This window comes from Dysidea avara, chromosome 9, assembly GCF_963678975.1.
Source record: "Dysidea avara chromosome 9, odDysAvar1.4, whole genome shotgun sequence".
Taxonomy (NCBI): Eukaryota; Metazoa; Porifera; class Demospongiae; order Dictyoceratida; family Dysideidae; genus Dysidea; species Dysidea avara.
In genome coordinates, this window is record NC_089280.1 from 8,034,063 (window position 1) to 8,049,716 (window position 15,654).

The 15,654-nt window shown below is 40.3% G+C and overlaps 2 protein-coding genes across 2 annotated transcripts in view; one reads left to right on the top strand and one right to left on the bottom strand.

Moving 5' to 3' along the window:
• Window positions 1–3,444: 3,444 nt before the first annotated feature.
• On the bottom strand, window positions 3,445–4,947 carry LOC136267454 (uncharacterized). The gene has a single exon (XM_066062615.1). It carries the CDS (start codon window positions 4,945–4,947, stop codon window positions 3,445–3,447), a length of 1,503 nt encoding a protein of 500 aa, XP_065918687.1.
• A 3,145-nt stretch (window positions 4,948–8,092) lies between these two features.
• Window positions 8,093–15,654, top strand: part of LOC136267455 (leucine-rich repeat serine/threonine-protein kinase 1-like) — a 61,192-nt gene continuing 53,630 nt past the window's right edge. Inside the window, exons 1-3 of the mRNA XM_066062617.1 lie at window positions 8,093–8,384; window positions 8,517–9,014; window positions 9,369–9,712. Of these exons, the coding sequence (XP_065918689.1) occupies window positions 8,093–8,384; window positions 8,517–9,014; window positions 9,369–9,712 (1,134 nt within the window). The remainder of the gene's footprint in view (window positions 8,385–8,516; window positions 9,015–9,368; window positions 9,713–15,654) is intronic.

A 15,654-nucleotide genomic window follows, 5' to 3' on the forward strand; every position in this document is an offset into this window, starting at 1 on the left:
GTGCTACCAGCAGCTGGGAGAGAAAAATCATTATAATTACATCGAAATGCTTGTTGGAGCTTTAAAACATCTTGGAGATCCTTGTTTCTTGTGAGTTACGTATAATCCCGTAAACTTGATAATAGCTACATATAGTTTTCGATTGTGGGTTTTGAACCTTCTGTATCGTCTTGACCCTTGAGCTATTTTGTGGTCTTGGCCGTTGACTTAAAGTTTGACTGTGGTCGCAGATCAACCTACAGCAAGAGCCTGAGTGACATCCCCTTGTACTTAACTGTTTTACAGTGCTCAATACAGTAAGCAGGCCAAACCAGCAGGCCTGATATAATTCTCTATTTAATACTCATTAGCAATCGAAGTAAACAATACGTGGGCAAGCATTGTGGAACAGTGCTGGAGTATACAATACATATCATTTGCACACTACATACAGCCATTTGTGTAAAACAAAGAGTAGGAACAACACAATGAAACACCGCACATGAACGTTGTTTTACATGATGCTGAAGTCAACTCACGGAATTCAAGCATTAACCCATGGCTAGCCACTATCTAAGTTACTGGTAGATCCAAAATAAAGCGCTCGAAATAAGGCGACAAAATTCAGAGAAACAGTAATTTTTCGCACATGTCTTCCCGTTTCTCTTAAGTAATTACTGACCTCGTTACTGACCTCGTTACTGACCTCGTTACTGACCTCGTCACACATGACATTGTTAATTTTTCCAGAGTGGTGATCAGCTCGTTTCTCGGTACGTACTGATGGAGGATAGTGAACGAACTCTCATCAATGAGGTACGCTATGTGTTCAATGTACATTGTGGAGGTAGGCCTCTATCTCCTCGCGTGTCCTCCTCTGACCTGAAGCTCCTTGTGCTATTGTTAGAAAGTGTCAATTGTACAATCACGTGCAATAATACAATCACAATAATACAATCACGTGTACTGTTTAAATCCTAGTGCTAGTACAAAAATCAATAGTGATACAAGGTGAGTGCATGTGCAACTGTCAATGTCATATATAGTAGTATATACTACATCTCCCTTTCTTTGGGTTACAGTCTCAGTCTATTCGGTGGCTGGATTGCGGTCCCAGTCATTGATCGGGTCACAGGACGGAGAGAGTTTGAGGTCTGTTGTGTCACTGTGTCACTTTCTGGTGCTGTATTGTTCTCTGACACTGTGTTCTCTGGCATAATGTGTAAATGACAACGGTTACGTCTGATCTGGCCTTGTGGGGTGTCCACAACATATGATCGGGGGGTGTTTGCCCGATTGCTTATTCGACCAGATATCGTTGTTTGGCCAGCTTGGCCAGTGGTAATCCACACTTTATTATCATCTGGAATTGGAGTAAGGGGCTGTACGCGATGGCGGTCATCATAAGCTGACTTCTGTTTCTGTTTGTAGCTAGTGTGTTGCTTTCTAAATTCGTTAAGGTATGTCCACTTAGGTTGCAGATGTTCCTCCACTTGAGGTAAAGTAGTTCTCAGGTGTCTACCCATCAGGAGCTGTGAGGGTGACAAGTTGCACCAGGGCATGGGGGTGGCACGATAAGTTAACAAAGCCAGATATGTGTCCTCAGATTTGGTCAATAGTTGTTTGGCTGTCTGGACTGCACGCTCTGCTTGCCCATTGCTTTGGGGGTAGTATGGGCTGCTGTTAGTATAGCAAAAGTTGTATGCCGTGGCAAAAGCTGAAAACTCACAGGATGAATATTGAGGGCCATTATCACTAACTACAGTTTCTGGAATTCCGTGTCTGGAAAACATAGATTTCAGTCCTTCAATAATGTTTCTTGATGTTGTGTTCCCCAATTTGATGACTTCTATGTATCTGGAAAAGTAATCAACCGCCACTAAGAAGTGAGTTCCTTTTAGAAAGAAAATGTCTGTTCCAATCTTTTGCCATGGGTACTTGGGAAGGTCTGAAGGTATAAGGGGTTCTTTCTTTGCAGCTGAAGCTCTAACACAAGTTGGGCAGTGTTCAACAAGATCCTTGATGTGCTTTGCAATCCCAGGCCACCACACCGATACATTAGCTCGAAGGCGACATTTTTGAATGCCTTGGTGTCCATCATGGATTTTGGACATAATTTTCCACTGCAAAGATGCTGGGATCACAATTCTTGGTCCATACAGTAACAGGTCATTGTGAATTGTAAGGAGGCCTCTGCTTTGCCAGAAGGGTTTGACTTCGATAGGAATGTTCCATTTTTCTGGCCAGCCGTTACGGCAGTAGTCAAACAGGGTTGAGCAAACAGTATCAGCTTCTTGGGCAGCACGAAATTCTTCTAGGCGGTGACTACTGGCTGGAAGAGCAGCAATACATGTCTCCATGAGGTATTCAGCCTCCTCTTGTAGGGAGGTTTCTGGAGGAACTGATAGCAACGGAGCCCGTGACAAGGCATCTGCTGTTACTAGAAGCTTCCCTGGAACATGAGAAATGTCATATTCAAAGCAAGCCAGTTGAAGACGAAACCTCATGATTCTTGGAGGAAGGGTGTGTAGGCTTTTGTTGCCCAACAGTGGGATTAATGGTTCATGGTCAGTTTCTATGATGAATTTCTTGCCTAATATATAGCTTGAAAATTTTTCACATGACCAAGTGATGGCTAATGCCTCCTTCTCCACTTGAGCATAACGGCACTCAGTATTTGTCATTGCACGTGAAGCATATACGACTGGCCGCCATGATTGGCTGTCTTTCTGTAACAGAACTGCCCCCAGCCCGTATGATGAGGCATCAGCAGAGATTTTTAGATCTGCGTTCACATTGTAATGTGTCAGTCAACTCCTCTTTAATGTGTGTAAAGGCGGTATCTTGTGGGGTATCCCAGGTCCATGAGTTATTCTTACTGAGGAGCTCACGTAGTGGTTGTGTTAATTCTGTAAGGCGGTTAGAAAATTTTCCTAGGTGGTTTATTATCCCCATAAAACTCCTTAACTCTTTCAAATTTTTTGGAGGGGGCATCTTAGCAATGGCTGCTGTTTTCTCAGGATCTGGTTGAATGCCTTGTTCTGTTATAAGGTGACCTAAGAAGCGTAGTTCTGTCTTTCTAGATTGACATTTGTTAGGGTTGAGAGTTACCCCTGCAGATTGCAGTTTCTGCAGGGTGGCTTCAAATCTGGCATCATGCTATCTTTGGTACGGTCAAAAACAAGAACGTCATCCATGTGCCAGAGAACTCCTTCAACCCCAATAAGTGTTTTCTCCATTTGCCGTTGAAAGTGTTCGGGGGCACTACATATCCCAAATGGTAGTTTGTTAAAACAGTAACGCCCATAGGGGGTGAGGAATGTTGTGAGTAACCTGGAGGAAGGTGCCAAAGGGACCTGCCAAAACCCACTATTGGCATCAAGGGTACTGAAAACTTTTGCACCGGCCATCTGTGCCAAGGTGTCATCCACTGCTGGTAAGGGGTGTACCTCACGTTGAACACTCTCATTCAATGGCTTGAGGTCTACACATATTCTGATGGTCCCAGTCTTTTTTGGCACAACCACCATACCAGCACACCAAGGAGTAGGCTCTTCTACTTTGGACATTCATTGACTCAATGCGATCTAGTTCTTGTTTAACCTTGGAACGTAGTGGCATTGCGACATGTCTGGGCGTGTAAATTGCATGAGGTTTTTCCCCTGGCTTTAGTCTGATTGTGTAACTTTCTCCAAAGTTTCCTAAGCCTTGAAAAATTGATGGGAATTTATCAGCTACTGCACAATTTGTGCATTGCATAATGGCCTCTACTCTGACAGCAAGATTCAAAGCAGTGATAGTGGGTAAGCCTAGCAAGTTTCTCTTTAGGGTATTTATCACATATACTGACTGTATAGTTTGCTTACCCTGGTAGGTGAACTGCTCTTGGAAGTGCCCTTTTACTAGTAGAGGGACTTGACTTGGTCCATACAATTTTTTGCAGGGAGGTGTTAATTCAGCATTTAGCATTTGGTAGGTCTCCTCTGTGATGGCTGTAACTTCGGCCCCCGTATCCAACTTAAAGATCACATCCTTGCCATTTAGAGTAACTGTTGCTGTCCAGCATGTGTCCATGGTATCCCCCACTGCATCTAGAAAAGCAGAATCTATAGTTTGTCCCTCCTGGTTACTCTCTGAGATTGTGTCCATGTCTCTACCACATGTGCTACACTCTTCTGAAGTGGATAATTCATCCAGTTTTGTGCGGCAACAAGATCCATAGTGGCCTCTCTTTTGACAACGGTGGCATGTGACATCCTTAGCAGGACATTTCTCTCTTGGGTGTCGCCCTCTCCCACATCGTATACATGGCTTAGGGTCTGGTGTCTTGTTCTTAGTGTTCCATTGGTTATAGTATTGAGGGCCTCTCCTTGACTCAGGCTGTCTTTTGCTGTAGCTCTGCTGCATTTCATCTAGATTGCTTGACCCAGTTCCTTTAAGGACTTGTTGCTGTTCTTTGACGGCTTCACGCTGACGGACTAGTGTCTTGGCTTTCTCAAGTGTCAATTCCGGATCTAACTGAAGACGCTCTGACAAGGCTAAGTCTTGGATCCCAACAACGAGGCGGTCCCGAATCATCTCGGACTTGAGGTCTCCATAATTACAATGTTCTGCCAGATTGTACAGTTCTACGATGTATTGTTCCACAGGTTCTCCAGGCAATTGGCTGCGGCGGTTAAATCGGGTTCGCTCGAAGATAACATTTCTACGAACTTTGAAAAAGCTGTCGAATTTCTCAATCACTTTGGAGTAGTCTTTCCTCTCTTCTTCTGTGATGTTCGTAGATATCAGTACAGACTCAGCCTCTTCACCAAGACAATACAATAGGGTGTTCACTTGTTTCGCTGCTGAATCATCTTGAAGACCAGCAGCCGAACGAAACTGCTCGAAGCGGCGTTTCCAATGAGGCCAGTCATCGGGACACATGAAATCGAAGGGATCAGGCGGTTGCAAATGGATTTGAGCCATTGCGGAGTTACGACCACGCTGCCACCATGTGCTATTATTAGAAAGTGTCAATTGTACAATCACTTGCAATAATACAATCACGTGCAATAATACAATCACGTGTACTGTTTAAATCCTAGTGCTAGTACAAAAATCAATAGTGATACAAGGTACGTGCATGTGCAACTGTCAATGTCATATAATAGTATATACTACACTCCTCCCACATTTTTGTTAAGGTAAGTACGTCTAATTCTGGACAGTTCCTAACTCCGGACACTTCCAATGTTTGGCGTCATATCTCCAAAACTGTCTACAGCAATTTAGAGGTGGGCGATACCAGAAAATTTTGCTTCGATACGATTCCAAGTACTTTTGGCATGATATTGATACCGATACTGAGTACTTGTGATTTTTGAGTTTAGTGGCCAATTAGTGAACCTCACAGTGCTGAAGATTTCTCAGTGATGACTGGTGGGTTGCATTGTAGTACAGTAATGGCTAAAACATTCCGTTTTTTAGTGTTTGTATCTGTAACACAAATTTTGCATGCACAATGTAAGCAAAATATCATGTGATCACCAAGTATCGAAATTTCCGATTCTTTATGAAAAAGTACTTGATGCCTAAGTATCGGTATCGATATTTCATTACTTGTATTGCCCACCCCTACAGCATTTACTTGAAATGTTAGGTGGTTAATGCTTCATATACAATGATGCTGTGATCCTAATAAAAGTCTTGTTAGTTTTTCTAAACGAGGTGATTGTTTATTGCCGTGTGTGGCAAAATTATCAAAAATTCTTCGATAATCGCTGCTTATTCCCAAACTCAAAGAGCTATCTGGCTGATTTTTTCATACAGTGCAGAGGGACAACTATGACTTACCACTGTACTAAGCTTCGTTTGCAAACAATCAGCCAAACACTTTCTATGGACGATTTTGTAAGAACCAGTCTTATTGAAGCTGCATAAATATTTGTGTAAATACACCTAGATTTGAAATGCGGCAACGAAAGGTACTATGATTCTCAAAATCGAGTGTGAGGTGGGCAATAGATACAAATTTAACGTGGTGGTGTTTAAAATTCGAAATCAGCTTCGAAAGTGCTGTATCACGCGTGATAAAAAGTGGAGCATGCATGAAATTTACACATAGTTGAGCACAGCTCCTCAACGGATGGAGATATTTTGATGAAACTTGCAGGACTGATGCACCATAGGATAGGTTTTTCCACCATATTTTAAGGATTGAGTATTTTGCTTGCATAGAGCACCGAAAGCAAAAACTGTCTGGAGTTAGGTGCACTTACCTTATTGTTATTAGAGCTTTACAGTATTTTTGCTAAACTGCCTGTTAGGAAATAAGAGAGAGAGAACTATCATTGCTCAGTGTACGACAAATTAATGCACGTGAGTCTACGATCACAAGCAATCCTAAAAAGAACCTGCATGGGCATGACAATATCACATTCCTAACCCTTTTACTATGGGAGCTGGCTGACCATCATATAGTCCCAGGAATTACAACTTTTCATTCTTGCCCGGCCAAGGGCGTATGGACCTAGTCTGGCGTGGCTGCCCCTTCAATTAGGTATTAAGGGTCTGGTCTGTCAAGTATCACGTACTTGTATACTTGTGCCAGATTATGATAATCAGATGGGATCTATCAGATTACTTGGTTATGAATTAATGCACAACTTGCATGAACTTTTCTTGCATATTGTCATGACAACAATGTGTAAAGTTATCCATTCTGAATGCCAAGCACACAATAGAAGGCATTTGTTAAACATACGTTTGCCAATCTCCCGACTAAGTAATATATTAACAAAAGCAAAAGAATATGAATTTACTTTATGCAGTTGTCATGATGTAATACCGCATTCCATCTGCACAAGTACGTGATGCTAGACCTTATTTCTAGTGGAAAGCGGCGGCTATGCCAGACTAGGATGGACCATGGACGGTAGCAGTGTAAAAGTGAGTGACCAGTCTAGAGACCTGGACTAAGTGCCAAAACACACACACATGCATACCACCTACAACTCTTGGATTTTAGTATACATATCAGACAAACCACTCACATACATATCTTAAGTCTTCTTTGTGTTAGTGTTGGTTGAGTGAAATGGTTTTTGTACAACTGTCATTCTTCATACGCATGTCATATGTAGCTACCTGTACTTAAGTCTCAGAAATTATGAATATCAAAACCTTGTGGTGGGGGGAGGGGGTCTATTCTACTGCCTATATTTTCAGTGTTGTAATATGCTCACATATCAGGCTTGGATTAGCTGTAAAATGTGCTTTGGTGAATGACAGTAAATCTGTTGGAATAAAGTGGTCAAATTTATCACTTCATAATTGCACCACAAGTTATGCATATATGTAAGATGTTGTTTCATCGTGACTTAGCTACTGGGCTATCTCAGCATTGTACTAGTTAAATATGCCACAGGCAAGAGTGTATACATACGTAACTGGCAGATCAAAAGTGCACGTAATACAACTGTTGATAACCATAGCCAATATGAGTATATATGACCACTATAGACATGGCTGAAATATGGGTTGTCAGCAATTAAGTTGTAGAAACAGACACAATTTTCAGAACAGTTATTAGCTACAGTAGCTATTGGTCGGGGTAAACAACATGTCCGACCATACTCAGATCAAAGTTTTGGTTGCTGAGATCCTACAGTGTGTATAGAGTACAATCATAACAAGTTGATGTTGTGCTACTTCTAAAAACCAGGCGCTATGCAGCTAGCTAACTCATCTGAAATGAAGTTATTAACCAACTACATGTATTACATAGGTTTTTGGTTGTGCAATAATATTGCTCACGTGAGCGTAGGGTTGTTACTCTCTCTTTTGCTCTTCTGAAACTGGAGGTGACCCTGTCATCTTTTTACTGAATACAAGAAGCTACGAATGTTTGTACGTCGCGACGCATCTTGGTGCGGCTGAAGTTGAAATAAACCAAAGGTCTGTGACCTTTCAACCCAGAGAAGTCTCGAACTCAAGTCTTCGAAGCTGACCAAGCTGTGGTACTGTGGCTCTCAAACTCTAACGGCACCCTAAAAGGCGAGCCCTATATCTTTATTGAATGTTTTGTTTGTAAGTAAAATTGCAAGGTTGAATTCTTTCCTACACCCACACAATGGCTGAAGGAACAAACAAGAGAACACTAGACAAGGCGTCCCTGTCTCCAGACGCCAATCAAACTAAGAAGCACCAAAGCGGAGGATCTCCGGAGAACAGGGCTGACCCATCAATCCAAAGTCACTCTGGTGACGTTTCTTGTTCAGATAAGTTATCTGTAATAAATAAACTAGCAGTTGATGTGTGTGGCCATTGTAACAAGACATGTGACGCTGATGGGGCGAAGGGCGAAGCTTTCCAATGTGATTTGTGCGAGGGATGGGTTCATGCCTCATGTGAGAACATTAGTAGTAAGCTCTATAAATCTTTCTCCTCTCTTGCACCCAAATATGGTTTACTATTGCAAACACAACAAGTGTCAGTCACGAATAAAGTGTATAGTTACTGAATACACCAAGTTCTCACTGTCTATGTCACCAAAGGATACAAATCGCTCAGTCGAAATGCTTCAGACAAGTATGCTTCACTATCACAATCGGTGAATGAATTATCATCAAAAATTGATCATCTCTTAACTAGAAACGTGAACCTCCAGATGGAGGTTGACTCTGCTTTAGAGTCTAACTCACCTACAACCATTAATTTAACATCAGTAGCATTCAATGTAGTTGATGAGCTGGCTAAGAGGGACAGAAGGAAATGTAATATTGTGGTGCACAATCTTCCTGAGTCAGCATCTCAAGGCCCTGATAATAAGGCAGATATTGATTCTTTCTGTGACCTTTGCAAATCAACCTTTGACATGGACTCTGCCATTTTGAAATCCACACGTCTTGGTCAAAAAGTTGGTGATAAACCACGTTCTCTTCTGATTAAGCTCAAAGATGAAATGATTCAGAACCAAATACTATCTCTTGCACCTAAACTAAGATTTTCTAGTACATGGAAAAGAATATATATTCAACCTGACATGACCCCAAGTGAACGTGAAGCACACAAATTACTTTACAATCAACTCCAGACACATAGGAGCCAGGGTGAAAGCAACCTGATTATATGAAATGGAAAAATAGTTACTTACATCCCAGGCCAGTATAAATCCCGTGTTTTAGTGAATAATCAGACTGCAACATCGGCCCATCCCACCACTGCCCCTGGAAATGAATCAGATACTCATTCCTGACGTATCTGTAAGTAATAGTTGCAGTACCCCTTGTTCAAATGTTTCTAATGATTTGTCTATATCTATAATTAATTTTAGGTCGATCATAAATAAAGAGGAGAATTGCTCTACTACCTAAAATCAAAGAGGCCTGACATTGTTATCGGTACAGAAACATGGCTTTCTAATGACGTCCGAAATAATGAATTGATTCCTAGTGAATATAATTATGACATATTCAGAAATGATCGTCCAGATGGTTATGGAGGGGTCCTAATTGCAATTAGTTCCCATCTTTCATCATCACCAGTAATAGAATTGCACACGTCTTGTGAAATAGTATGGGCTAAGATTCAAACCAACAATTCCACAAAACCATTGTATGTCTGTGCCTATTATAGAGCCCACATATCTGACCAAACCTCATTGGAGCAGCTTGACACTTCCCTTGCCAAGTTATTTGAAACATCTGAGAATGCATCTGTTTGGCTAGCAGGTGATTTCAATGCACCACATGTGAATTGGATGGAATCTGTTGTTACCCCTGGTTCGGGCTATATGACTATCCAAAACAATTTAATTGACATTACTCTGAATTACGGTCTATCTCAAATGTGACCGGATTTGCAAAAAGGTACCTTTTTCACACACAAAATTTGACCCATTTTTTGACATTTAAAACTTCATAACTTTTTTATCATTGCATATAATTGCATGAAATTTTCTATGAGTGCAGCAAAAGTATCTGGGTGTATTTTGAAACTAAGAGCAACTTAATCAATACAAGGAATCAAGTGTTACGTCGTTTTGTTTGCTGGTATGTAAAATGTGTGGAAAAGGTACCTTTTCGTAAATCCGGTCACAAATGATTGTAGAGCCTACCAGACTGGATAATATACTAGACTTATTCTTTACCAACTCTCCCTCACAAATTAACAAAGTTGAGATTACCCCTGGCTTCAGTGACCACAATATTGTTCATATACATACTAGTTTGAAGCCCAAAACATTAAAACAAAATAAGTGACACATTTTGCTTTAAATTTGGTTTGAAAATGTTTTATGAAGAGCTCTCTAATATTGATCTGAAACAAGTTGATACTAACTCCTTGTGGTTAAGATTCCATAACAAACTCACTGAGCTCATAGATCTCTATATCCCTAAGAAAATCTCACAGAAGCGTTGTACATCACCGTGGATTACCCCTGAATTAAGAAGGTTAATGAGAAAGCGTAACAGATTGTTCAAAAAATATAAACCTTCCACTCTCCAATGTACCTAGACCATTATAAGTCACTTAAGCATCAAATACAAAGAGAAGTAAGGCAACTTCACTCGAACTATATCAATTCTATAATTACACCTTTGGGTACACACAACAAAAAGTTTTGGTCATATATTTAAAACCTTAAAAAGGACACATGCAACATACCATCACTGTTTGTAAATGGTAGTGAAGTATTAGAGAACCAGGTAAAAACAGAAGTGTTTAATGATCATTTCCAATCGGTTTTTACTAAAGAAGATACCTCCCGGTTGCTTAGCAAAGGACCAAGTCCCTACCAACCATTGGATGATTTTGTAGTCACCACAGCTGGCATTGACAATTTACTAGTTGGCCTAGATGTTCACAAAGCCTCTGGTCCTGATCACATCAGTGCAAGGGTCCTCAAAGAGGCACACAGCGAACTTGCCCCTATATTCCAAATCATTTTTCAGCACTCTCTGGATTCAGGCCTAGTCCCACAAGATTGGAAAATTGCTAATATTGTCCCAGTACACAAGAAGGGGGATAAGAGTTCTGCCCCCAATTACAGACCAGTGTCATTAACTTCAATCAGTAGCAAAATCTTTGAACATATTTTAGCGTCACAAATAATGCACCATCTACAGTCTAACAATATTCTCTCTGACTCGCAACATGGTTTCAGAAGAAATAGATCTTGTGAATCATAATTAATTGCATTTGTACATGATCTGATGTTGAACCACAACAATGGTATTCAGTCCGACATTATTTATACAGACTTTGCCAAAGCCTTCGACAAGGTTCCTCATCAGCGTTTACTTTATAAATTGAAATGGTATGGCATAGACAACAATATTTATCAGTGGACTAAATCTTTTCTAACAAATCGTCATCAACAAGTAATCATAGATGGCTCAATTTCTTCTCCAATTCCAGTTACTTCCGGAGTTCTACAAGGCACAGTCCTAGGTCCCATACTGTTTTCAATATACATAAATGATCTACCAGAAGTCATCAAACACTCCACAATAAGACTATTTGCTGATGACTGCATATTATACAGACAAATTAAATGTACAGAAGATGCTATTTTACTCCAAAGCGATATTAACTCCTTTATGGAATGGGCCTCGATATGGCAAATGAAACTCAACGTAGATAAATGTCACAGCATGAGTGTAACCCTAAGTAAGCTTTACACTATCTCAAGAACCTATTACATGGATAACTCTCCCTTGTCCCAAGTTGATAGTTGCAAGTACTTAGGTGTCATCATCCAATCAGACCTAAAATGGAAAATGCATGTCAACTACATAACAGCTAAAGCCAACAAAACCTTGGGATTTCTCAAACGTAATATCTCATGTGCCTCAATCCATGCTAAGAAATTAGCATACACAGTATTTATTCGCTCCCAACTCAAATATGCTGCAACAGTGTGGGCACCCTGGCAGTCTACCTTAATATCCCAGTTAGAGCAGATACAACGAAGAGCAGCCCGGTTTGTGACCAATGCATACACACGTGACCCTACTGTTAGCGTAACTAACCTTATGGACCAGCTGGACTGGGAATCACTTGAAAGCTGACGATTAAAATTAAGATTATCCATGATGTACAAAATTATCCACAATGCACTGTTAAAACTGAGGTGGTCATAGCACACTTAACCAGCAGCACACCCTTGGGGTGCAGTCACACTTTCAGGATATAGTGTGTGAAGCACACAAGACAAGCAGTGTGACTGTATATTGGTGTACATGACACTAAGATTTGTAAATGAAAAACTATTTTCTGCTATTATAGATGATTCTAGTGTTAAAAATTAGGTGTTCTTTGGCATCCTTTATCATTTAGAAGTACATAGTAGGATGTATAGAAAAGCATCAATTTTATTGAATTTATGTGCTATAAATAAACTCGTTTTGTGCTAAGCCATTACACAGACACACTACAATAAAATGTGTATTGTGCATATGTGGTGTGCTCTAAATGTGTTGTACATAGCATGCACTCCTGTGGTGTATGTGATGTGTAGGAGATGATTGTTCACATTTGTCCATTAGTTAGCAAATGTGAACCATCATCTCCTACACATCACATACTCCGGTCTACACATCACATACTCCACCGAAGTATGTGATGTGTGTGTGATATACACAAAGACACATTTTATTGTAGTGACAGTTCAAGTCGGTGAACAAGCTGGTATGTTTGTATCAATAAAGTAACCAATTTGCATTAACCAAGAGTAAATTTCCTCTTGATTAACATTAACTCATAGAATTTCCATTAGATCAATCCAGTCAACAGTAGAGAGATGAAAAATTTGTATACTGATGATCAGTGGGGCCCATACATATCTTAAGGTAGCCTCAGTTGAGTGAAATTAAACCCACAATCAAACTCCAGGCTTGGTGATATAGGTTTTATATACATTTTGAAACAATGTTTAAGTAGAGATTTGAAAGCAGTAAGTTGCTGACTGACTAATAGTGTTGTGGACTGTTTGTAGATTGTTTTGACATACTGCAGATGATGTAATATTTCACAATAATACTATGATGAGTGGTTGACTTTGATAATAAAGCCGTCACATTCTACCCTTCCACTCCTGAATGCACAATTGCTTTTTTTCAGCTGCATGTACATGTATGGTCACACTATTATTAGTGTGACTAATATGGTGTGCATACTACTCGTGTAAGGATGTGCCAGTTTGGACAACAACATCACACCTGTGTTAGTGTGCTGTGACCACCATCAAGACACTCGATAGTGTGCCGTGCGGCCCAAGAAGCCGGCGCGCCACACCGTGAGTATATTAACAGGAAGAAAGAAAACGCAATTTTCCCACCCATGTAGCTCTGTGATCCCTTATCCGATTGGAACCAAATTTGCTAGAGACGTGCCGCCCAGTCAGGGGAGTCTATATACCAAATTTGAAGAAAATCGCTCCAGCCATTTCCGAGATACGAGCGAACAAAATTTCGTTTTAATTTCTTCGTTTTTTTCTCCTTCATCTTCTTCGTTTCGCACACTTCGCAAAATTCGCCATAAAACACGAATGCGTGCTCGGATTGGGCTGAAATTTGGCACACTTAAAGGGCTCATTAAGGCGGATCTCCGTACCAACGTTGGTAGGAATCCGATGAACATTCACGGAGTTATGACCGATGATTTTCGTAAAATAAGGTCGAAGGTCTGTCACGCCTACAGGGTAAACCCCTTGGAGGAATCAGTTGAAAATTGGTATGTAGATGGAGCAACCATCGTAGGAGTGCCTTTTTGTGGTTTGAAAGGAATTGGGATAAAGACCATGGAGATATGACACAAAACCAAACTTGTGTCAAAATTACGCGATCGATTTTTATGAATAAAAAAACTGTTAATTTTCGTGTCTACCAGGCAAACCATTTATAGCAACGAGCTGAAAATCAGTATGTAGCTGGAATAATCATCATAGAAAGTTCTTGAAGTAGTACAGAAGAATCGGATTACAAATCACTGAGTTATGATTCGAAAGGCAACTACGTGCAGCAAATGCGAGATCGAGATACTCTAATAGAACAGTCACCCTAATAAAGCATTCAGCTGCATGTATAATTTACACAGTTATATTACATTGCAAGTTATTCTGTAGGGAGTTCAGCTACAAACAAGTTACCCTGTAGTCAGATCAGCTAGAAAAAGGTACCTAATAGAGAGTTCAGCTACAAAGAAGCCATCATGTAGAGAGTTCAGCTCAAATAAATCACCCTGTAGAGAATTCAGCTACAAACAAATTGCCATGTAGAGAGATCAGCTAGAAGAAGTTACCTTGTAGAGAGTTCAGTTACAAAGAAACAATCATGCAAAGAGTTTAGCTGCAAACAAATCACCCAGTAGAAAGTTCCGCTATGAACAGATCACACTATAGAGAGTTCAGTTAGAAACAAGTCATCCTGTAGAGAGATCAGTTAGAAGAAGTCACATTGTAGAGAGTTCAGTTACAAAGAAACAATCATGCAAAGAGTTTAGCTGCAAACAAATCACCCAGTAGAAAGTTCCGCTATGAACAGATCACACTGTAGAGAGTTCAGTTAGAAACAAGTCATTCTGTAGATAGATCAGCTAGAAGAAGTCACTTTGTAGAGAGTTCAGCTACAAAGAAACCACCATGTAAGAGAGTTCAGCTGCAAACAAATCACCTGTAGAAATTTCAGCTAGGAACAAGTCACCCTGTACAGAGATCAGCTAGAAACAAGTCATCCTGTAGAGAGTTCAGCTAGAAGAAGTTACATTGTAGAGAGTTCAGCTACAAAGAAACTACCATGTAGAGAGTTCAGCTAGAAGAAGTCACCTTGTAGAGAGTTCAGCTACAAACAAATCACCCTGTGTTAGATCAGCTAGAAGAAGTTAATTTGTAGAGTGTTCAGCTACAAAGAAATCATCATTTAGAGAGTTCAGCTACAAAGAAATCATCATTTAGAGAGTTCAGCTACAAACAAATCACCCTGTAGAAAGATCAGCTAGAAGAAGTTACCTTGTAGATAGTTCAGCTACAAACAAATCACCCTATAGAGGGTTCAACTACAAACAAGTCACCCTGTAGAGAGTTCAGCTAGAAGAAGGTACATTGTAGAGAGTTCAGCTACAAAGAAACTACCATGTAGAGAGTTCAGCTGCAAACAAATTGCCCTGTAGAGACAAACAAATCACCCTGCAGAAAGATCAGCTAAAAGAAGTTACCTTGTAGAGAGTTCAGCTACAAACAAATCACCCTATAGAGGGTTCAACTACAAACAAGTCACCCTGTAGAGAGTTCAACTAGAAGAAGGTACATTGTAGAGAGTTCAGCTACAAAGAAACTACCATGTAGAGAGTTCAGCTGCAAACAAATTTCCCTGTAGAGAATTCAGCTACAAACAAATCACCCTGTAGAAAGATCAGCTAGAAGAAGTTACCTTGTAGAGAATTCAGCTACAAACAAATCACCCTGTAGAGAGTTCAGCTAGAAACAAGTTACACTGTAGAGAGATCAGCTAGAAACAAGTCACCCTGTAGAGAGTTCAGCTAGAAGAAGTCACATTGTAGAGAGTTCAGCTACAAAGAAACTACCATGTAGAGAGTTCAGCTGCAAACAAATTGCCCTGTAGAGAATTCAGCTACAAACAAATCACCCTGTAGAAAGATCAGCTAGAAAAAGTTACCTTGTAGAGAGTTCAG